This window comes from Mauremys reevesii, linkage group 10 (genome assembly GCF_016161935.1).
Source record: "Mauremys reevesii isolate NIE-2019 linkage group 10, ASM1616193v1, whole genome shotgun sequence".
NCBI lineage: Eukaryota > Metazoa > Chordata > Testudines > Geoemydidae > Mauremys > Mauremys reevesii.
Window position 1 is genome coordinate 21,765,412 of NC_052632.1, and position 24,879 is coordinate 21,790,290.

Here is a 24,879-nt window from a genome sequence, read left to right on the forward strand (position 1 = left end):
CTCTCTCACCAGCCACCTCAGCCTCCAGTGCCCCTTTCTCACATTTCCTGTCCCCACTGACTCTGAGTCCCAATCTCCCTCCTCAGGCTCCTTGTCCAATCTCAGTGTCCCAGTCTCAGCTTTTTGTTAAAGTTCTCCCCATGCACTCCAGCCCTGTGTCCTCTCCCCCACTGGTTCTCCTTCCCAGTCTCCCCTTTGATTCCTCATCTGACCTCAGTCTTCCCTCCACCCAGTGACTCCGTCTCATCCCACACACTTCCCTCCCCAGCTCCCATTCTCCTTGCCCAGCCACTCCCTGTCCCTCCAGCTCCTAGTTTCCCCCTTACCCCAACACCTAGTTTTCCTCTCCCCCTCCATGCCTGCCTCCAGTCCCAGTTTCCATTTCCCCCTCCCACTCAAAGTTCTGACTCTCATCCCCTCCACAGCAGACAGCTTCCTCCTCCACACTGCTTAGGCCCATCAGGTGGTCACTGAGATATGCTCTCAGTTTAATTGCCCAGATTAGGTACAGCTGAAAGTAGCTCAGAACTGCAATTGCAAGGAAAGTCCTGCTCAGCTCCAGGCTTGAGTATACTCAGTGTGGACAGAATCTTTGGGAAACTTAGCTACTAAAATTTAAGGGGCATGTGCAAACAGCAATATTTCCAAGCCTTACAATTTGGCCAAATTTGGGCAAACTTTTTTTTTGGAGGGGTGTCAAAAGGCACATCCCTGACAGTCAGGCTCCCTGCCAAATTTCAAGTTCCCACTCCAACAAAAGGGGGCACTAGAGCATTTCAAAGAAAAGGTTTGCCAGGATTTTTTTTACATGGACAAAACATGGAATTTTTTCCTAGTCTCATTCTCTGAATCGTTTTGGCTGAAATTTTCCAAAGCTTTCAGCCTTAGGTAGACTCAGCATGGAAAATTTCAGCCTAAATGATTAAAGTTCATCAAAGTTATAAGCAACTAAAAGGAAGTGTCACACACCGTTTACCAGCCCTGCTTATAATAAACCACTGCTTTCAAACTGGTATATAAGGCAGAAGATTAGACACAATATTCTTCACTTCATTCCTGTTTACATTGAAACTTGTGTCAAATATTTTCTGTATGTAATAGTAATATTAATACAGGTATGATTCAGAACATCCTGAAACGGTGGCTAGTGGCACTCATAACGCAGTGTCTATTAAACAATATGAAGCACAATAAATAGTAATGAACATATGCTGTCTTATTTATTGCAAATATGTTGCAGAATGGTGTATAAGTAACTGGGATTCAATGGAATTGGAAGCTACAGTACAAGAGTACATAACATTGCAAAAGGAAGTCTTACAATAGATGGTAGAAGTAGGTTTATTTCCCCTCCCATATGTAGAATGTTAGATAAGTAACAGTGTCGAAGAGAGGGAGAGACACACACTGAGCAAGGATTTTCAAGTTGTTTTATGCCAGAAAGAGGTCAGTCAGCTGATAGGCGTCAATACAGCAGGTTTAAACACAGGTGTCTAAAAAAATGGGTGTCTCAAGCATTTGCAAGGAAAGTATCAATGTAATATCTGGGTGCTATATACAACCACCAAAATGACTATTGTCCATTAAACAGAACAATTCTCTGCTCCTCCCCAAATTATGGGATGAGCAGGGATAGAGACTTATGGGAAGGGATATAATGTAATTGCAATAGGGCAGTTTGAATCTATATTTAGAAATACAATAGATATGATGGATATTCCTATTCAGATGCCTCATTAAAAATATTTCCAGACTATCTGAGAAAAAAATGACAACTAAAAAAGATAAAATGTGTATTGTGAGAGCAAAAGCAGTACCGCAAACGCAGCCAGAAGGAACAGGATTTTTTCCCCCAACGGCCTCTTCGCTAACAAAGTAGCAGCTATCAGCATCAAAAGAAGGATGAATTACTACATAGTGGCAAGTACACAAAAATAGAAGTTTTAGGGCAGGTCTACACTTAAAACACTGCAGCTGCACCACTGTAGCGCTTTAGTGAAGACACTACTAGGCCGACAGATCTTGTCCCCTTGGCATAGTTAATCCACCTCCATGAGCGGTGGTAGCTATGTCGACAGGAGAAGCCCTCCCCACCAACATAGTGCTATTTACATTGCCGTTAGGGTCAATGTAACTGCGTTGCTGAAGGATGTGGATTTTTCATATCCCCGAATGATGTAGCTCTACTAATGTAAGTTTAGCGTAGACCTGGCCTTAGAATGCTCTTGTGAGGTCTGGCTATCTCCTTCTTTAACTCTATTACAACATGGGCACTTTGGAAGAACTGGCTAATTATGAATGTCAGATGGAAAATAACCATTGACTTTGCTAAACATTGTAAAATATCTGTCATCTTTAGAAAACCGTTCAACTTCTCCCATCTCTATAACTCAGTTCTATTTACATGGGACAATTAAAGTATATTCAGTGCCCTCTGATGTACATTGTATATAAAATCCAATTTGCAAAGATTTCATTGTCTTTGTTTCTGTAGCAACCTGCAAAAAATGTCAAAGAGCCCTTAGTTTACAATAAAACACCAAAAGGAAGTTGTGTCAACCTGGTTCAGTCAGACTATGAGTCAAAATCCTACAGGTCAATAATTACATTTTCTCTAACTACAACGTAGCTTAAAAAGCCAGCCTGAGACAATTCTTCAAGCATAAGTACTAAAATGCAGACACAACATTGAAGTTTTGCACACGTTACAAGACACAGCAAAATATCCCTATTTTAAATTCAGGCCTGGTGGCTATTCCTGACCTCCAGGTAAATTCTCAATCAGATCTATTCATCTTTATGAATCTGTGTTCCAGTAGATTCTTAGGAAGAGTGAACGCAGTATGTAGGTTGTGGGATTTTTAGAAATAATTTGTACTATGCCAGCTAATAAACCAATAAATTACAAGGAAAAGGTCAAATGCAGATGTGCATATAAATGCAGACTCATGCAAGAAAAAGTACAGTGTATAAAGATAAGTGTATAAGCTTTAAATACAGCCACATTCGAATATGGATAGTCTTGTAAATGGTGGTTACGCACATTATTAGTGCTCGGTTTGACACACACGTCTACTGCCCCCTGGTTTTAAACTTTCAGAAGCTGACAACACAAATCTCTGCAGCAGGGAGTTACAGAGCAGGTCCAGGGAAGAAAGTTCATGTGAAGTGATTCCTATATCCTGTACACACTAATGCCATCTATCTTTCTCTTGCTTTGCCTTCACATGAGACTACACAGCCTGCAATGGCGACTGTAGCTTTACAGCTGCATTAATGCTCTTTTCATGGACACTAGAGAGAAGATGGATGGGTCTCAGACATTATTTTAAAAAAATATTTCCCGCTCATTCCACGGGCTGCAAATCTTAGTTTTGGGGAGAGTGACAGGTGAGACGAAAGGGGAATTAGCAGAAATAAAGGGAAATCCTGTGCCCAGTAAGAGAGAGAATTTCACCTTACAATTATTTTATGTCCTGTCAACCGGCACAATGTGGTTTCCTTCCTTCCACAGGCATGGTGGCAGCTTCAGAATTGTCAATCAAATTGTTACGCACAGGACAGACTGTTCTGTCACAGAATTGCCCATCAACTCTAAACTTGCAATAACTCTAGGATATTGCTGAAACACAGAAGACATTTTTAAAAACAGGGGTTACTTACTAGTAATTGCTGTACTTCAGCACAGCACCTCTAGTGTTGAGCTGTATAACTATATAAAAATGCTGTATCTGCTGGGGCTGCAGGAGTGCCCTTGTACTAGGATGAAGTCATCTGCTCAATCTAAATATGGGAATACACTCCTCCCACACATCGGTTCCTTCTCCCTAGCCACAGAGTCCTGCGACACACAGCACTACAGGGCACAGAAGGCGGTGGGTAGGTAGTTTGAAGGCACAGAAGCAATTTTTGAGGAAGTTACTAGTAAGCCTCTGGGCATTCCCACTTGTGGGAGATTAGCAAGCAGTGCCCTGCAGAGGACAGTGGGCGAGGTGTTCTAGGCAGAAATGGATTGTAGCACCATCTTACCAAACCAAGTCTGTCTAAGGCTAGCTAATTAGCCTGCAGAGATATGAGAGAATTCTGTTTAGCTCTCTGCGTTGGAGGCAAAAGAAAGAGGTGTGCTCCCTTCCACAGAAGTAGTGATTACATCATCTTAACAGAGACACTCCTGGCACCTCGCAGTGGACACTGCTTTTTTATATAGTTCTGCACCTCAGTTCTAGAGGCTGGCTCTCACACGTGGGAATACACAGAAGCCCTTGAAGAAGAACCAGACATTTAATATAGAAACTATGTCCGTGGTTTGCACTATCTAATTAAAAAAAATATGAGAGGGTGGAACAGATTCGTGTCTACATCCTTTTAAAAGTAGGGAACTTGAACAGGTAAGGCAAAATTTCCTGTGTCTTATAAAGGCTCAGGTTTCCAAATCTCACAGCTGGGACCATAGTGAATTAATCAGTACAAAACATGAGTAACAAAGGTGGGCTATTTAAAACTGGAATTATATAAATAATAATAATACTTATATTATTTTGTAGAGCATCTTTTAAGTGTTATACAAAAGACAAAATAAAATAGCAAGAGTATTTATTTCCCTACTGCACTGATGTGGTTGCCAGGTGAGAACTCTTAACCTCTTAAAAGGTTTTCATTATAAAAATTAGAGTAAGGACAATATAAATTGTTGTAGAATTCCCTAAATCAGTGGTTCCCAAACCTGGGACGCCGCTTGTGTAGGGAAAGCCCCTGGCGGGCTGGGCCGGTTTGTTTACCTGCTGTGGCCGCAGGTCCGGCCAATTGCGGCTCCCACTGGCCGCGGTTCACTGCTCCAGGCCCATGGAAGCGGCAGCCAGTATGTCCCTCAGCCCACGCCGCTTCCAGCGGCTCCCATTGGCCTGGAGCAGCGAACCGCGGCCACTGGGAGCTGTGATCAGCTGAACCTGCGGACGCGGCAGGTAAACAAACCGGCCCGGCCCGCCAGGGGCTTTGCCTGCACAAGCGGCAGAACAAGTTTGGGAACCACTGACCTAAATAAACCCCACTATGTCCATCTGACCACCGCCCTCCATTTTACAGATCAGGAAATGGATGCAGAGAGGTACAACTGACTTGTTCCAGAACAGATGCATTCAGGGCTAGATTTCGAGCCCCAAACTCTAGCAGCCATGTGCCATATGAACAGCAAGCTCACAGCTGATAGCCCCAGCCCTAAAGAGAGGTAGACAGGGGAGTACAAGGATACAATGAGACAATATCCACAAGATAGGCTGTGATCACAGCATACCAACAGCCTAAGCATTGTCAAGTTTTTTTTTGTAGGCAATAACACCATTGCACTAATCAACTCTACGAATGATGAAAGCATGAATACTCAACCAGTTTTCCTATGGTGCCTAGATCATCATGTGGCTCAATTCCAAAAACGATATGAAGACGCCACGGGATAAAAAATGCTGCTGAAATAATAGACCCAAGGGTAATGTGACATCTACACTTTGTATACAGTACTTGAAGCTGGAATACTTGTCATTACTAATTGCCATGGTGAGCAAACCTAGTGAAATACATATGCTACGTTCTTTGTCACTATTTTGTTGCACTGAGAGAGAACAATCCTAATGGGGGCTAGTACTCTGTCATTCAGCATGTACATTTTTGTAATTCTGTAAAAACAGGCACTTCTGCCTCTGCTTGCTAACACATCTCATTTAATTTTTATGCACACAATGCTTGCCAGTATAGACAGAGCATTTTTTCTGTCTTTTATTTAATCTCTTGGCAGTGGTAGTCTAGACCTGCAGCCATTAAATTACAAATCATCTATGTTGGGGAACAATTCTTCAATGATATTAAATGCCATTATTCTAATAGTACCACTGTTAAGGTACACAGCACCAAAGACACATGTCCAGTTAAAACAGCTGTAAAACTGGGCTGGAGATTTTATTACACGCACATTATTAAATTACAGAAAAGTGTAAACACAATGAGAGATTAACACAATAGTTTTGGTGGACAATCTAAAAATAAAGGCTGTACCTCAGGTACAAGCACACAAACCCCTTTATGTAACAGCAACATAAGGTCCTTGATTGTTTTCTCAGAATCTGCATATTTACAGCTCAAAGTGCATTAACTATATGATTAAATTAAACAAACCAAGGTGGAAAAAAGGATAAAGAGGAGCATCACACCTACTAGTAAACAGAAGGCATTACTGGTTTGCTTCATATCAGAAGAGACTCAACATCCCATTAAAGAAATGGTGAAAAATGCATAGACCAGAACAGATATTACTGTAACTTTTTATAATACACTGAAATCCAATTATAGCACCCAACTTGATTTACATTCTGTACTAGCAGGGAAATGAAGATAAGCTTTCATTCATACAAATTGTCCCAGAGCATTAAATATACATTATTTAATATATGCAGAATGTTTAATATATTTACAGATTTAGTGCACTTTAATAAATCCCTCAGTTAGAGGATATTGTAATAGCAGTGACCAAAAGATCTTTTCTTATGTCATAGTACCTGTGGTAATATAAGACAATTGGCTTAACCTCTAAAAGAAGTTATTAAAACAATCTTTTTAATCACTGGTGTATCAAAATTACATTTTTATATGATTTTATGAACATTTAACAAAAATGAGGCAAAATAAAAACAATTAATACTTTTCTTTCCTTCAACACTGATGTTTGCCAGATGAAAACAGAGAATATTAAGATACCTCCTAAGGTTTCCTTTTCAATATAAAAATAGCATAAGGATAATGCAAATTGACGTAGAATCTCATTTCTTTTGTATGCCACACTTGCGAGCATTGTTTGCACAAATGTCAATTCTTCTCAATTTAAAGAAAAAATAGCTACTTGTGAATTATTGTAAAGTTGTGCGAGAAAGTGATGTGATCTAAAATAAATGCAGATCACTGGATTCCAGGGCCTAGATGCTGGGTTTTGGGAATGGTAGTGGCAAAGAAGGGGAGAAACAATCCAGACACACACAGCATGCATGCTAGGCTGATTAGATCTATTAAGCTTTAGGGCTTGTGGACACAAAGCAGCAAGGTACACTATGTGGGTGTGATTTCGAAAGCTCACTAACACATTGTGTATTAGTTGGTCTGTGTAGACTCTACCAGTGCACACTGAAAGGTCCCTAATGCACTTCAATGTAGTACTGTTTCAAGCAGCACTAGAGTAAAAAACACTTGGGAACTTTTAGTGCATACCAGCAGGATCTACACCTGGACCAGTTAGTGCGCTTTAGAAATCACACCCCCACAGTGCACATTGCTGCTCTGTGCAAACAAGCCTTTAGAGAGATTCATAACCACACAATTACGTCCAAACCGTGTATAAGCAATAATTCACAAAGACTGATAACCAATCAATAGATAATTAGCATTATAAAAGAAAAAGTAAATTCAAATGTTTCAGCCCAAATTAAATACACAGCACCTTCAATTCTGTTACACATCTATGATAAATCCAGTCTTAATATGTTCCTCTACTATCCTTTTGAAAAATCTCTTTGGGACATGCACAGTTCTTTTGATGATTGCTACAGGCTTCTACCAAAGGCAAGTGAAGAAGAGGAATAAAATGAAAACGACAAGGACCTGCAGATACCATACACATGACTTGGATAGCAATGGATCTCCATCCAATTCAGCTATCACCACCCAACTCCCGGTTTTAGACACCTCTCCCATTTTCCAAAGACTGTGTGGACGCCATTAGTCAAATCCTTAACTGGTAAATGACTGAAAGATCCCATGCAGTATTTCTGACCAATTAAAGCCAGTGAAACAATTATGAAGTGTGCACTTGTATTCTCTGTGGTAAGATAACATACAACATGCAACAGCCAGTATGGGCTTGTTTCCAGTAGTGCTTAAAATGCAGCTTTAGAAAAAGCTCATAAATGAAGTAAATGGTAATGTTACAGACAAGCATTTGAGTCATTTTTAGAGTAAAGCTGACTTCATAGCAGTAATGTTTTCTTTAAAATAATATTTAGTGCTAAGTAGCTGCTCCTAAGAGTAAAGGGTTGCTACATACAAAAATTACATAATAGAAAATAAATACTTTCAATCATCTACAATAAACTAAGAAATATACATTTCATTTAAACAGTTAGCAATACTTCATCGGGTTATTTGTCAGCAACTGTACAATCCTGAGCACATTTCTGCAGGCACATCGTAGATCATCCTACTTTCCTGTTAGTCCATATGGCATATGCCAGTTTCGGAGGGGGAGAAAAAAGGTGTAACCACTTTTGAGTATTGTCTTAACTCATTTTGCTTTGGTAAACATTTGTGTAACCCTGTAAGTCTTTTTGTATTAATTTATTTTTACACCACTAGGTTAGAAAAGCAGGCACTGTTGCAATTAAGATTCCTCCATCACCTTTTGACACTGATACAATAAACTGTCTGGCAGAGCAGAACAAGAGGATCTAAACCAGAGTGCCAGTGTCCTTGCATGAGTACGACAATGCAGCAGACAGGGGATTGATGGAAGTAGCCGGCATGCCGCTATTCCCTCGTTACCTTAAAAACAACAAAGGCAACAAATAAATTTAAAACTAAAAGAAATAACTGCAATTCATATTAAATATAATTCAAATTGAAGTGTCCTTTCAAATGTAACATTTTTCTGCCCTCTTCTTCTCTCACACCTGCAACTCATCCCATGCTTCACCAAACATCATTCCTAATTAGCCCTCTTGTCACTCCCAATTTCATGCCTTATTCCACACAAACCTTCAAAGCTTGCCTGCCAGTTCCCTCACCTCTTTCAAAATACTTCTGAAAACATATCTATTTTCAGAAGCACTGAAGATAAAAACATATGTGCTGTGCAAAACCATGGGCACTTATAGCACCAAGATATAGAATATAAATGTTAATTCACTCACCAATTATTTCAACAATATGAAGCTTTAGTTTCTGCTTCAGGGCATTCAGAGCTATTGAGAGAGATCCCTGAGAAGGTGACATTTTTAGATTTTGTTTCACATCATTAGAAAAGGACAGCCACAGTCTCCCAAAGTCTTCAGTGGTAATTTTCATTGGTCTGAAAAAAAATTTAACACAAATCTGAGTAAAACAACCTCTGTATTATTCTGAATATATCTGATCTCCAAAATAATCTGTATCTGAAAACCATTATATAGCAAAGCAAACAAACAATTTTAAAAATGCACTTGTGGAAACACAACCCTTCTACTCCACAATACAAAGACCCTGAATTGCTTTTTACAGAAATTAAATTAAATTAAAACATTACCAAAAAAAATTAAATTAAGAAAGATAATTTAGCTTAAACATTAGTGCTGACCAACTTCAGACTAATGCCACTTAAACTGCCAAGTTATAAGCACCTGAAATAAAGAGTTTACGGTGGAAATCTTATAAATGTTGCTCTCAAGTACAAAGTCTAATTTAAAAACAAATTGGCTGCTTGAACACAAAATGTCACTTCCACTACTTCAGGAATGAAAAATAAAAGAGCATGAGCTGTTTTTACAGTAAAAGTGGTCAGTCCTCTCACACAATTTGGGTCCCTGCATTTAAAATAAACTCACTCAGTTTCAAAGATTTACAATTCACTTTCTGATGAAGCAACATGCCTGTATCTTCCTTTCTGTCCAATCAGTTTCATTCAACACTCCAAAAGAGTATTTCGTATTTCCAGTGAATGTGTCCAAGTGAAAAAGCATTATGGGATTTGTACTTAGCTCCTGAATTCATAATTCAGTGGAAATCAATATTTTGGATAATCTAGGTAATTGAATCCTTTCTAAAGATAATTATTTGGGGAGACACCAAAACTAAGCTAAGCTATCTTCTGCAGTCAGAGGTATTAACATTCTTTACTACCCAAAACCATTGTGGCAACATTACTAAGTGCCTTGTATCACCACGAAATACCATATTTTCCATGGTAGCAAATAAGTAGTGGATACTAAACAAAATTTAAGTGTTAGTATAGAACAAAATAGAGTTAATCTTTTACAGTGTGGTTTTGAGACAAGTTTTTTTTTGGTGTTTTTTTTAATTATTTGGAATAAAAACCTAAACTCCAAGGAGAGAGAAGTTGGGGAAGAGGGAGGAGAGAAGAAGAGGAGAAAAAGATTCATGCCTGAATTACTAATCTCAGTCTCTCTTGTAGTACAATGCAAGGAATTTAGATCATGCCATCTTAATTTACAACAGAACAACTTCTCACTATCTCAAATATACATTTAAAAAGCAAAAAGGAAGGTAGCAGAAAAGCCTGTGAAAGTCACTATGTATATAACTTTTAAAGCCATGAAAACAATGTGAACTTCAATGCTCACTGAAGGTGTTGGACTAACATTCCTCATTTCTGAAATCCTCAATTTATAAGACTAGGCCAGCAAAGTAATTGCTGTACTAGCCTCCTTACACTGCCCCTGTTATGAATGCTAAACATGGACAGATGATTATTAAAGCTGAGCAGGTTGCTCAGTCTCCATGCGTATTCATTCCAGGCTCTTTCTGCTGAGACTGTCAACGAAGGAGCCAGTTGTGATGATGGGGGGGATCTGTGATGGCATTACTGGCCTCTAGGAACCAGACTAATGCCAACACACTTATTTCACATATTAATAGGCCATTAACCAGTGGTGACATACTGTACTAACATTACCAGTCCGAATTAGATTAAAAACCAACAGCCCACAGACAGAAGCCTCTATTTCCCATCATCAGCCTCCTGAGCCATCCTGTGCTATTTACTACTTCGACTGCAATACCAGATTTTTTAAAACAGTCTTATTTTATCAGCGACTTACCTGATGAAATCTGACAGTGAGAAAGTTAGTGAAAACTCAAGGTGAGTATCCGTCTCTAGATGATAACTAATGGAGCCAGAGAGAATGCCCTCTGTACAGACTTTTTCCAACTGCACACACTTTTGGCAGCTTTCTATGCTTTGAGCTTCTATTACAGGAAAATGACAGCTAAGACTCTCAAAGATCTACAAATAAAGAAAAAAGTTAAGAGGTATAAAAAATATTCAGATTACTGTCAACTAGAAATTGCTAATCCAGAGTTTACAATCCCTGAACACACCAGGACTGATTCTGATTTTACACTCATGTAACCTAATTGACTGCAATGGCATCAATCCCGATTTCCATTAGGTGTGAGATCAGGATCACAAAGGACAATCCCACCCCAACATGCACACTAAATTACATTTAACTTCTGTGAAAATGCACACGGCAGTTTCACTAGTCAAACAATGACATTCCAAACAGTCAACTCAACTTCTCTACCAGGGTTTTATTGTAAAATAGCCATTTGTTTTAGCAGAGAGTAAACAGGAAATCTTGTAAGCAGAGGATGCCCTTTGAACTGCTCTCACTGTACTCCATCATTGCTGAATAGAAACATAATACTGTTGCATGTTTTATCCACCACATTGTAAGTTTACCCATGACTATTGTACTGCTGGTTTGGGTTTAATGGTAAAGTTTTACAGAAATACACTTTGACTAACTATTCAAAGTGAATTTAGTGCTCAGGAAAGTTGTTGAACTGACAGCCCTGGAAACTGAAAGCCTTGATTTATCCTCAAAACAAGTTCACACTGCAGACAGTGAAACTGCAACATTCCATTTCCATCGACATTCAGTCTTTGGCCTCTGCTGAGACTGCCACTCTGCCACCGCACAGGTGTCAACTGTGGTAGCAGTCTGTGGTATGGACACTTGTCAGCTAACAACAACATAACCAACTAGATATGTGATGGCTGCATCCTAGCATGATTCAAACCAGAAATTCTACAGGAAAAAGGCATCAAAATCCATTACCAGGCCCCTGTTAAAGCTACTTCTAATAAGCCTTTTACTTATTTCCACTGATCCAGTTAGCAATGGACCGCTGCAGAAACAGATTTCATGACTCTGTACCTGAACTCCCCTTCAGTGGATTCCCTCTCCCCTCCTACCCCAAAAGTCTACCCTTCTGCTTTCAAACAGGACACAATTTCTATAGATCAGTCAGCACTCTTATGAACATTGAATATCCAATGCTCAATAGTATCACTGGCATATAATGTCATTTTGAGCATATCTAACCATGTTTCAGGTATGTGCGAATGGCCACATCTTGGAATATAGCAAGATCCACAGACATTTATAGCAATCCATAAATACTTTTTAGGGTATACCTACATTTGAGCTAGGAGGTGTGATTCCCAGCTTGCAAACATGCACCCATGCTAGCTCTGCTCACGCTAGTGCCTAAAAGTAGCAGTGTGTTCTCAGCAGCACAGCTGGCGGCTCAGGCTAGCCACCTGAGTACATACCCAAACGTACACAAGGAGGCTAACCCAAACAGCCAGCCATACTGCTGTGGACACACATTTATTTTTAAGCAGTCACTCAAGCAGAGCCAGTGTGGGTATGTGTACCCCTCCCAGCTCAAATGTAGACATACCCTTAGATTAATTAACACATGTAAAGGTTTGAGGTTCAATCAATAAGATTTTTCTATTACATCCTTAACCGTTTTTTACCATGATCTTCCTTTACCAACCAATATACAGTAACTCCTCACTTAACGTTGTAGTTATGTTCCTGAAAAATGCAACTTTAAGTGAAACAATGCTAAACTAATCCAATTTCTCTATAAGAATTAATGTAAAAGGGGGAGGGGGAGAGAATAGGCGTCAGGGAAATTTTTTTCACCAGACAAGGCTACACATACATACATACATATATATATACACACACACAGCATACAGTTTAAACAATTTAATACTGTACACAGCGATGATGATTGTGAAGCTTGGTTGAGGTGGTGAAGTCAGAGGGTGGAAGGGGTGGGCTATTTCCCAGGGAATGCCTTACTGTAAATGATGAACTAGCTTTTGGCTGAGGCCTCAAGGGTTAACCCGTTGTTGTTAATGTAGCCTCACACTCTACAAGGCAGCAGGACTGGAGGGAGGGGAGACAGCATGGCAGACAGACACACACCGTGCGCATGTGTGTGCGCATGTGTGAGTGAAAGAGAGAGAGAGATGCACATTTCCCCTTTAAAGTACGCTGACCCCACTCTAAGTACACTGCCTTTTTAATCAGATCAGCAAGCTGAGACAGCAGCTGCTGCTGCCAGGAAGCTCCCTCTGTCCTGAGCTCTGTCGTATTCCCCCACCCCCCATGGAGATGGGGTAAGTGGGTAGCAGAGGGGAGTGGGACAACTTGACATTAGCCCCCTCTCTCTTCCCCCACCCCCAAACAGCAAGCAAGAGGCTCCTGGGAGCAGCTCCAAGGCAGAGGGCAGGAGCAGCACATGGCAGTGGGGGGAGGGACAGCTGAACTGCCAGCAACTGATAGCCTGCTGGGCAGCTGCTGCACAGGGAACTTAGGGGAGCAGGGAGCTGATGGGGGGGCTGCCGGTCCACTCTGGTTCCAAGCCCCCACCAGTTAGCTGCAAAGGGCTGCTCTTCCTGCAAGCAGTGGACAAAGCAGGCAGCTGCCAAAAGACATTATAAGGGAGCATTGCACAACTTTAATGAGCATGTTCCCTAATTGATCAGCAACGTAACAACAAAACACCGTTAACCAGGACGACTTTAAGTGAGGAGTTACTGTACAAATCCCAGATGTAGCTGAAGTCCTAAAGAAATCTCTAAAACATCTTGACTGCCCTCACTACATGAGAACAAGAATAGTAACATGTCTGATTCCTTAAAAGTCATCAAAAGCTTATCAACTGTCTGAACTACCTGAAAAGAAAAACTCACTGTATGTCGTAAGTAAAAAACAGAGGAAACCAATGGTTCTCTTCTATTGTACAAACAATAATTCATTTTCTTACCTTAAAATGCTCTGTACTTTCAAACACTAGGTTCACAGTTTTGAGTGGTGAGGTGCTGTTGTTGGCAACAAACAGGACAAGCAGTGAACAGTCATCTGTCCAAACTTTACATGAGTACACAGTCAGGATGTCACGGCTACAAAGCTCTACTATTTCTGAATGAGGGTGACCAGCTAGTTCTTCTGGTAAGCAAAGACTCAAGGGGGCCTTACTGGCAACTATATCTGGAACATTTTGGGGAGGCTGAAAAACTTCAATATTACTATCAGCAAACAAAGAGGATGTTGATAGTCTACAGTTTGAAAGCTTCTCATCCAGTCCAGCTTCTGTTAGGGATTGAGACGTATCAAATGATACACTAGCTTCCAAAACTTCGGAAGAACTCAGTGAGACTTTCCTTAATCCGAGATGTTCATTGCCCTGAAAGTTTTCCTTGTTGTTAGGAGCTGTATCAGGTAAAGAACTGAAAGGCAAGGTAGCAGTATTTTGGAAGCTATATGCTTCTTCGCTATTCTGGGTTTCACTTATTTTTGATTTTTTTTTTAACTTCTGAGTGATGGTGTCTGCTCTCCCCATCTGAAGAAAAAAACAGGAGAGATTTTTACATTTATTTATTTTCTTTGACTTGGTGACTGGTTTAATTAACAGAGTGAAGCCTGTCTGGAAGGACCAGGGACAAAGGACAAATAAAAGTTAACTGTCCAACAGAGGTGACCTTTAAATAAAGATTTGTTTTAGAATATGCACTGGACACTGCTTAGGACACTTAAGAAGTTACACCTTTACCCCTATATAATGCTGTCCTCGGGAGCCAAAAAATCTTACTGCGTTATAGGTGAAACCGCATTATATCGAACTTGCTTTGATCCACCGGAGTGAGCATCCCCACCCTCACGGAGCACTGCTTTACCGCATTATATCCAAATTCGTGTTATATTGGGTCGCGCTCTATCAAGGTAGAGGTGTACTTTGAGGGTACTGGAGTTGTTCAGTAGTGCAGGCATCATTGTGGTTCCTGTACAATTAGGAAATTCTTTATCTTCTGTCGAAAAGTATCTACATGTACACAAAGACTTTGCAGAAAATCAGGGATAAGATACTAAGATTTGAATAAGCAGTGCTGATAAAGGTCACTAGTAGAAGAGTCTTTGAATGGTGAGTGATTTTACGTCTCACATTCTACCACACCCAGGCACAAGTTATGGAAAATGTGTCAGTCTTAACCCATACTGCCAGTTATGGGAGCTCTGCAACCTCCAATGGCTCTTTGAAGCTGGGTTAAAGGTAGCGAATACTTGGGAAGCTTAGCATAGTTTGAGCTTTGTGAGGAGGCAGGGCAAGCAAACAGGGGAGCAGTGTGAACACAGGGGAGGTTCTGACTACTCAGGACAATTCATTCCAAAGCATTTAATAACCGAAGAAGTTGCTTGATTTTTAAATCTGTCATTTTAAGTATTTTTTGCTCCTTTCTTTTTAGAAGCCCCAATAAACAGGTTCTTTAGGTAATGACAGCTATTTCCAGTTTCCTTTTTTTAATTCATGTCACATTCTAAATGCTACTGAACACTGATTTGAGAGCAGCTGTACATAAATAACTGTAATTAAATACAGCTATTTTGTAAACTTTGTAACTTGTAATTTATAAAAAAAATCACCTACCAGACTGATAGCGCTGTTTGAACCCAGCCCAACAAACAATGTTGATGCTAGCTGCTGCTTCTCCTTTTCTTCCTCTGAAAGGCTGACTACTTGTTGCTCAGACTGCATCAGAGGAGGATCGACTACATGTCCCATTAATATGCTATCTGGAGGAACAGGTTGTGTTTTATCTTCTTTTCCTGTTTTGTTCTCTTTTTTTGGGAGGTAGCCTTCTTTCCCCCATAATTTCCTCACACCATCAAGTTTCAGACAATTGGTCCTAAAAGGATATGTAATAAAGCAGGGTCAGCTTGTGAAAGTGCTATTCCAAAAAGCAAAGCCATTTTTACAGAGAATTCTGTAAATTTGCATACACTTTGCACTCTAACATCCCAATGGGCAGGAGAATAGAAACTAGCCTTCTTCTATCTGCATGGACATTCCATGCTAGCAACTTTCTCTGCTACTAGCAAAGCACCACGCAAATACACACTCAGTCCTTGCTGTGAAATAAGCAAGAAGTGGATATTATGCCCAGTTTGCTCTCAGCTATCTAGGTTTTTATATACATCAGCTATTACAAAAAACTCTCTTTCCTTCACTTGTTATAAATATTGTGGTTGTAGATTTGACCATATGTAATTTAGGTGGCATCACTAAAGGTGAGGAAGTTCCAGGAAGTGGGATTTAACAGACATGGGCCAGATGCTGAGAAAACTGATTCCTGCACACACATGTCTCATTCTTGATGTTGAGATTTCTGTTGTTCCAGAGGAACTGAATTATTTTAACAGATCATAATCATCTAGAGTGAGGACTTCCTTGGATAAATTGGGCCAATCCCATGTAAGGCTTTGAAGATTGGGAATGGGATCTAGAATTTGACAGGGCGTTCAATGAGAAGCCAGGGATGAGAAGTATAGTGAGACTGGAATACATTATTTCATAGGAGTGTTGCACTTAGTAGTGAAAACCTGTAACGTATTTGAAGATGTAAAGCACTTTGTAAATGATGCACATCATTGTATGTTTGGACTTTATTTTAAAAATCTGAGATGAGTTAATTTTCTATTCAACTAAAACTAACCTCAACACCAACAGAGCCTAATACCAGCACAAGAATCTGCTTGAACACTCTGGACAGACTCTCAGATAAAGCACAAGACTTGCCAGACTTGTAAATATTCTATGGCTGTAAGTGCAACGAATGAGTAGTTTTATCTTTTCCCTTGTGCTAATAAAAAGAGAATTTCTGACAAGTTCACATTTCAGAAGTTCTTCAACAGTACTTGTGAGGAACCTCCAGCTGTTCCATGATATTTTAAAGATGTTAAGTTCCATTTAATAAACAACTAATTTGTGTGAAACTATAATTATTCACGGATCTCTGAAACTTAAGAAAATGTCCTTTATTACAGAGTTTTGTACTGTCTGAAGAGTAAGATTCAGAAAAGCTTGCATTTTCACTGCATAAATTTCTTCTAGCTAATCTGTCAAAAAAGGTATCCTTGATTATTTCTTTTTTGTAGACTGGATTAGCATAGTGATTTCTTTTTGCACAATAGCTGTTTTTGAGAGCCACTGTTCTAAATTAAATCCCATGTGATTAAACAAGTAGTAAAAATTCAACCCCTGACAAGAACATAGGTTTAACTGCACAAGAAATTCTATATTTGAGTTCAAAGATCAAATAACTCACTCTTTCTGTCCTATCTCGGCACTATTACCAGACATGTCTGACCCAAGAGAAAGACCAGCAGGAGATTGCCGGCCAGTGAAGCCAGATGAAGACATGCTTGAAGTAAACGACAATCCATAAGGTTCAAAATTCAGAGCTGCAATACAGACAGAACGGCATTTATCAAGATGGATCATAAAACTTAAAAAAAAAAAAAAACTAGCTCCTTTAGAAAAAGACAAGTTATTCTAGCTAATATTTGTCATTTCCCAGTTTCTACATTCAGGATTTTATCCTTATTAAAACCAGTTGTTCCTGTTGCTGATTTTTTTTTTTTTTAAGTTTAGACCAGTGGTTCCCAGGGGTTTCTAGTTTAGTGGTTCCTAGTTTAGACCAGGGGTTCGTGAAATGATACAGGGGGTTCTCAGGGAAAAATTCCCTGATGGTGGACAGAGTTGTCCCTAGGGACCCTGGGCAGCATGGGGCCAACAGCCTGGAGCGTCTGGACTTCCAAGAGTTAACCAAATCAAAGCAAGCATATCTACCACACTGAGGAGATTTAAACTTCAAGACTCTTATAAGTAATGGAAAGGGAGGTGGATCTTTTTTGCTGTTTTTAAAATTAAATAGGCAGGCAGTTAGTATTGTTTTTAAAATTATTATGAAGAACAAGTTTAAGCTTTGTTGTAACGTGCGTTGTTTGCCTGGACTGCTCAAGACCTGAATGTTTGTGTAGGAGGAACTCTTTGAGTTGGCTTCTTAAATACCTTCATGCTGTTTCACATCCGATACTCCTTGATGAAACATAGGAACCTTGTCTTATAACAGGCTTATTCAAAGTGATACAAGCTACAAAAGTGAGATCTTGGAAGAGTGTTGCCATTTTCATAATGTAATGAAAATACTGTAATGATAAATAAATAGTGTGTAATAAGCATGTCATAAAAACAAATTTTATATTTCCAAGATCACTGCTTTTATAACTTATACTCAGGTAAAGGAGAAAATCCCTGGAAATATTCATTTTTAGGAGGGGGTTTGCGAGACTTGACATTTTAGTGAAAGGGGTTCACAAATTGTTAAAGTTTGGGAACCACTGGTTTAGACAGATAGGCTTTTTCCTGTCTCAAAGAAACATGAACTGCTTAGTTCATACATAAATTTACATACAACTTTTTTTTTTTTTAAAACTGAAAAACATCAGAAGTGATTTTCTCCCCTAAAAATTATTGTCAATACTGTTTTTTTATTATTATTTTCAAGAGACATTGCACAGGACCAAAATAAACCAACTTTTCCATGTGCTCTTCAGACTGCACATCCTCTAATGTATTTTGAATCCACATTAAGTTTGCCCACTCACACACTAACACACACAAAATTTTTTAGAGCACATACATAGGAGAAGCTCTTAAACTGTTTCATGCTTATAGCACTATTCTCTTGGCAATGAAGCATGCGGACAGTCATCGAAGCTGCTATGGTTTTCTGTTCAGATCCTTAATGGAAATAACCTTCTGTGTTTGCAGTAGTTTTCTTTGAGAGAGTAGGATTTGGGTTTTTACTACATTTTTTTTTTTAAAAAACACAAAACACGTCAGTATAAATTATCACAAACACTTAGATCTCCACAAAACCATAAGGTTTTCATGTCACTGAACACACTGTCAGCAATAACATTATTAAATTGAAGTTAACTATTTCACCTCTTTTTAAAAAGATGTCTAAACTAGTAGACGATACAAATGACTACCTGAAGAACCACTGTTTGCATATTTGATTTCTATAAATGTTTCTTTATAAATCCGTAATAAACTGTACACCAGACCGCCACTTGGGGATGTTTGACAAGGTAAATACCAGTAATTCAGCCTTCAATTCTTCCACATGAAACAAAGGGGAACTAAATATATTTGCATCCACAACCAATATCAATGTTAAATACTTCTTAAAGTGTGATTTTTCTATATCCCCTGTTTCCACAGTTAAGATTTCACCTCCCAGAAAAACAGGACAGTACATGCCATAAAACTTAACAGAAAACCAGAAGTATCTACCGTGCTTAAGAAAAACAAATGCTAGAATTATCCATACTATGCACAAGACTACTCTCTTTCATTTTCCACGGTGAACCACAACATTATACACTTCTAATCTTCCTCGGGACTTCACTTAAAACAATTTTTTGAGCATTTTTACACAAAATAGCTACAAAATGCATTCTAAATATATACTAAAGATAGAGTATATCAAATAATTCTGCTCTTAAATCTATAGAATCTTTCTACTTAAGGTTTTTATAAGGAATAGCCCATTATCTACATCGTTTATATAAATAAAGCAAAAGTGATATTTCTTCTAACACACGAAGTCCAAAAAACAATAAAAAAAAATTCTGATGGACAATAGTGTGGCCAAGATGTGAATTCTAAGTACTATAAAACTTGGAATTCCCTGCCTTTATCTTAATTCCCCCTCCCTCTCCCGCCCCCCAAATCCCATATGCTGCCAGGAAGCAAGGGACAATGTTCTGGACTCCAGAACAACAAGCTATTTGTAGATGGAAGTTACACATGATAATCAGGTCTGAGATTAGCCAAGTCCCAAAGGGAGCTTAGTTCAATCTTCAATAAACAAGAGTTTTTTGGATGAATCCCAGTGGCCAAGGGTGAGCTAAGAAAGTGGCACAAAGTAGCAGAGGGTCTGAAGAACATCACAGAGGAGCCTGAGATCATCTGCATAATCAAAAACTGAATGAAAGACAGGGTCCTGGTGCACACTATGGGTTTGATCCAAAGTTCAGAAAAATAAATTGGAGAATTTTAATCAACTTCAATGGACTTTGGACCAGGCCTTGTTTGTAAGCACTGCATCTATAACCTACGTAATTCAGGGAGCTGGGCAATATGATTTTACTGGTTCTAGCTGGCCTTAAAACCTATGAAGCAATGAATCACTCCTACCATTGTGGATGACATTTTGAAATGGAGAGGTAACATTCTGGGGAAGATCCTCTCTGAAGCAAAGTTCAATTAATGCAATTAAATCAATGGTGTTCTTACACCAACGTTATACTAACATTTTAATTTGTTTTGTTTGGCTAATTTATCATACATTTAATAACTACAAAGCAACAGTCACCTTTTTCCTGAGAAAGCTTCTCCTCCTGTCTCTGGTGATGAGGTTTATATGGTGCTGCTCCAGAGCTAAGTCCTTCAGCCACAAACCCATCTAGGAAAGATAAGGAAGCATCTACCTACGTTGAATTCAGAAAGACAGTAATAATCAGAATCTTTCCACTAAATGAAACTAATGTTTCTTAACAAAGGAACATTCCATTTTATAATAATTCAGCATACTGACATCTCACAGCTCTCACACCTGTATCACTAAGAAGTGAATGTATTCCATACTTACACTATCGTCCAAGGGAGTATTTTGTATATAGAAGGTATTGAGTTAACATGTTAAAACAGAACATCAGTCTGGACAGTAGGTCTTAAGCATAATTAGCTTCTCTACAATTTTCCAATCTCACTTGTATGTTTGGACAAGAAATCTTGAACAAAAGAACTTGCATCCCAACACAATCTAACTGAACACCATGTAAATATACTAATTTTACAGTAAAATTAGTCAGGGAGGTAAACATTTCCCTTCCCGAATACTATACCTCAACTCAACTACTAGTAGGCTGTTCTAACAAAAAGTAGAACCACAAAGACAAACTAATGCTGCATAATACTGGATATACAAAAGACTGAATTTGCCTTCCTAAAAAAATCCATTTGATAAAACAACAAATATGAACATAGCATAGCAAATGACAACTTCATTGCTCATTGCCTCTTAATATCACCAGCACATCAAGACTTATCAATAATCCCATTAAGAGTGCTTACTGCAACTCATTCTAAGTGATTTGATAGATTTGCATCTTTCCTCTCACACATATCTAAATATAATCATTTTAAAATACATATTTTATAGAAATACATGAATTTGTAAGCACAGAATACATATGTTACAATTATCTTACCATTATCTCATCACAACTGGCATCAAGCGGAAGCAACTTTTTCATCAGCTCCTTGTTTTCACACAGATGTTTTAATTCAAAGGCATATTGCCTCATGCATGTGTCTAGAGAAGTGCTGAATTCCTGGATTAGTTTATCAACTGTTTTAGAACAAGACATACGGGATGACATTTTAGTGATTGCAGTCATAATCCAGGCTTTAGTTTCAGAAGTAACAAAAGTCTGCTTCAGCAACCTGTGCAGTCTTGTTATAATGACTTCTGGATCACCATCATTTATAAGGTAGGAATACTCCCCCAAAACCTATGAGCAAGACACAGATATAACAGACATTCAGTTACACAGGCATCAGTGCTTTCATCTTGGAAATTAATACTCTAACATAAAATCCACCTCACATTAAACAAATCACTATAAGATAAGGAAATCCTTTAAATACTGGACTTTAGAAAGAATTTTTTACATTATATATCCACTTAAAACAAAAACAAGCAATATACTGTGGAAAAAGACATAGGGTCTGCTGGTTTTCGAGTACTGCTGGCTGGTCCTCAGTTTAAGATCATTTCACTGTAGTTCTATCTACTCTACAAAACTGACTACCACTCAGAACAGTGGTCAGCAACCAAATCCCCTCTAATCCTGAAAACAGTTTAATTATTAGTGCACAGTAGATCAAACTACTTTCATTTATTAAAAAAAAAATCATCAATCTCAACTTAAGGTTTCTGTTGGCAAATCAATACTGTTTTCTATAACAATGCCTGTTATGTCTACCCTAGCAATTAAATTGTTTTCAGCACTGGTTCAAGGGGACCCATTTGTGACAATCAGTCATCAAGGTGCAGATTTTCTAGTGCAGATTAGGGTTTTCCAAGCTATAGTTCAGTTTTAAATGGAAAATGCTTGAGATTACATTTTACTGTATTTGTGAAAATGCAAGTGAAATACATCAGTGTGATGCCAATTTTTGGTTCATTAAATCAAGTAGCTGCCTAGCACAGTGATAACCCAATAGCTATATAAGTACAATTAACCATCTGCTCCGTTTCCAGTTCAAGTGGAATCTGCTTGCTTTCACAGGTGTCACAGAATACAAGTTGAGCAGCTTGGCAGGTCATCATAAGGTTACGAATGCATTTCACAAACACTTACAGCCTTACTATGGAAAAGACAGAAAATCTCACAGCCACTTAAACAAGTGGTTGGTAGAATAAATTTCAGTGTAATAAGTTTGTTTGTTTTTTTAAAAAGAATATAAAGTTCAAAAAGCCATCACTTATGACAGGCAGTTTTCACATGTATCATATTTTCATACTGCAGCAACCTTACCCAACTCATAACTTGAAGAAATTTCTGTGGATAAAAAGCATCTTCCTCCTCCAGCAAAGAAAGATAAGACTGGACAGCATAAAGCCGTAGCTGCTCATCTTCCTTTTCATCATCAAATCCTAAAAAGAAAATGACACATTATTAAATCTTTGCTTAAAAAATTATGCTGCATGTGTCACCGAATTCAAGACAGATTTAGAAAAATAAAACCAAGACATTACCTAACAAAGCATGGCTTCTCTTTATAGAATTCAGTAAGTTACCCACCTTCAGCCAGCAGCCTCAAGAAGTTGTTTGGGATGTCAGGGTGCATTACATCTCCTCCGACCGAAAATACTGCATTCATAGTCTGGATGAACCACTCATTGTCAGGGGCATATGTATCCAGAACGTTAAGGGAAGATAAGACGTACCCTAGTGTATAATGTTTATCTATTTTTACTTACAATCAAAAAAGAGAGAGAGATCTAAAAAGTTTTGAGGGTACATACACATATGGAATATCTGAACAGACAAGTCTTTACTACTGAAATGTTTTCCAAGCTAAAGAAGGAGAAAAAGGACGAACAGAGCAGTTTTCCCAGAGCCTGTGGTTCCAAAAGTGTTACCATATGGAACTGTGAATCTTTTTTCTTCTGAGTGTTTTGCAATCCCAAAGCATGCACCATTGCTGTCCTGCAGTGTTCTCATTTAATGAGGATGCTTTTTGGACTATTGGGGATTTTTTTTTTTTAAACAAAGCCATATCATGCTCCACAACTATCTATTTCATTGGAAGAGCTGCACTCTACTACAAAAACCACACTCACGGTTAGGAAGTGCTGAAGTCTGATTCAATAAGGCAGAAAACGCCTTCTCTCCTTCACACTACAGTGCATGCTTTTTAAAGTTTTCTTTTAAGAGGTTATTAATATTAACTTCAAAGATGAACGCCAAAGCAAAGCCCAAACGCTTCAGTGCCCTTTACTTTGTGATGAAATTTAAAAAAAAAATGTTGAGATCATTATTTTTTCTGTTTTTTTCACATTTGAAATAAAGAATTATAGTATCCTGTCCTCTCTCTTTTTCCTGGAAGGCCACAAAATGATCTTTGGAGGATGTGAATAGTGATGTCACATGAAGCTGTAACAGAAGCTCTGGCTCTAAATCTTCAATGAAAGAAAAGGATATTTCTCAGCTAATTCTGCTATTTTGCCAGTTAAGTTGATGATGGTATATTCTTCCTTGCTTTGTCTTAAGTAATCCAGCATCTTTTGAACTATGACAGTTACATTCTGCCCATTGGTAATTCTATAGAGAAGCTCCAATGTCTGAAGGGGAAAACAAAAGAAACAACATTTAAGTAACTCTAATCACAAAACACAGGAATGACACGCAGACAGGAACTTAGTACACCTCTACCTCGATGTAACGCTGTCCTTGGGAGCCAAAAAAATCTTACCACGTAATAGGTGAAACTGCATTATATTGAACTTGCTTTGATCCACTGGAGTGCGCAGCTTTACCGCATTATATCCAAATTTGTGTTATATCGGGAGGTAGCGGTGTACATAGTGCCAAACTGGACAAAAATCTCAAACACAATATGTTGTTTTATTCTCACATCATAATGGCATTTATCTTCTTAAGGAATGTTTTTAGACTGTTTTTAGAATGAAATAAAAGATTTGTAGAAAAGGAAAGGAGAAAACAAAGAGTATGAAGAGGACCAAGTTTTCTATTTAATTCCTTTCACACAGTTACCGCGACCAAATAATATAAACATGCCTTTGTTTGATGATGCCACTACTGTAATATTAATGGCATTTACTCTAAAATTACATTAATATAGCATGAATTTTAAACATTAAGCTCTCTTTGTGGGCGTTCAAAAATCAACTTACTTCCCTTTTGATGATAGGATCAGGATGGTCTAGACACTCAATTATTGTCATTTGGTGCTGAAGTGCCAGATTAGGATCCTGCTGTATAACATAGGTCAGAGCCTTTAGTCCTAGAAAATAAATTATTGCATGAAGATATGACAAAAGATCACATACCCATGATCAGATTAAAATCTTCTTGCTGAGATGATCAGGTATCCTTACCTAAATACTTCAAATTAATTTTAGGTGATAGAACAAATTTTCCAATGCATTTGGCAGCCTTCTCAAGCAGATCAGATTTGGGGCAAATGGTATAAATTGTTTGTACACATTCAAATAAGATAGCTGGGGGAAAAACAACAAATGTTAAACAACAATAATTTAAGAATATACATTTCTATAACATAATGTGTTTTCATAAAAAAGCTAGTACATACAAGTAAAAAAAA

General features: G+C 38.4%; 1 protein-coding gene across 6 annotated transcripts in view; it reads right to left on the bottom strand.

The window, feature by feature from the left end:
* Positions 1–5,916: 5,916 nt before the first annotated feature.
* Positions 5,917–24,879, bottom strand: part of AP4E1 (adaptor related protein complex 4 subunit epsilon 1) — a 62,755-nt gene continuing 43,792 nt past the window's right edge. For 5 of the 6 annotated variants that reach the window (XM_039491315.1, XM_039491316.1, XM_039491320.1 and 2 more), the window contains 13 exons: positions 24,653–24,775; positions 24,449–24,558; positions 23,736–23,875; positions 22,833–22,945; positions 22,566–22,684; positions 21,234–21,536; positions 20,336–20,450; positions 17,216–17,351; positions 15,538–15,796; positions 13,879–14,454; positions 10,845–11,029; positions 8,943–9,100; positions 5,917–8,574 (listed from right to left, as the gene is read on the bottom strand). In XM_039491315.1, coding sequence (XP_039347249.1) covers positions 8,414–8,574; positions 8,943–9,100; positions 10,845–11,029; positions 13,879–14,454; positions 15,538–15,796; positions 17,216–17,351; positions 20,336–20,450; positions 21,234–21,536; positions 22,566–22,684; positions 22,833–22,945; positions 23,736–23,875; positions 24,449–24,558; positions 24,653–24,775 — 2,498 coding nt within the window. In that variant the 3' untranslated portion in view covers positions 5,917–8,413. The remainder of the gene's footprint in view (positions 8,575–8,942; positions 9,101–10,844; positions 11,030–13,878; positions 14,455–15,537; positions 15,797–17,215; positions 17,352–20,335; positions 20,451–21,233; positions 21,537–22,565; positions 22,685–22,832; positions 22,946–23,735; positions 23,876–24,448; positions 24,559–24,652; positions 24,776–24,879) is intronic. The other variant, XM_039491318.1, reaches the window with a different exon arrangement.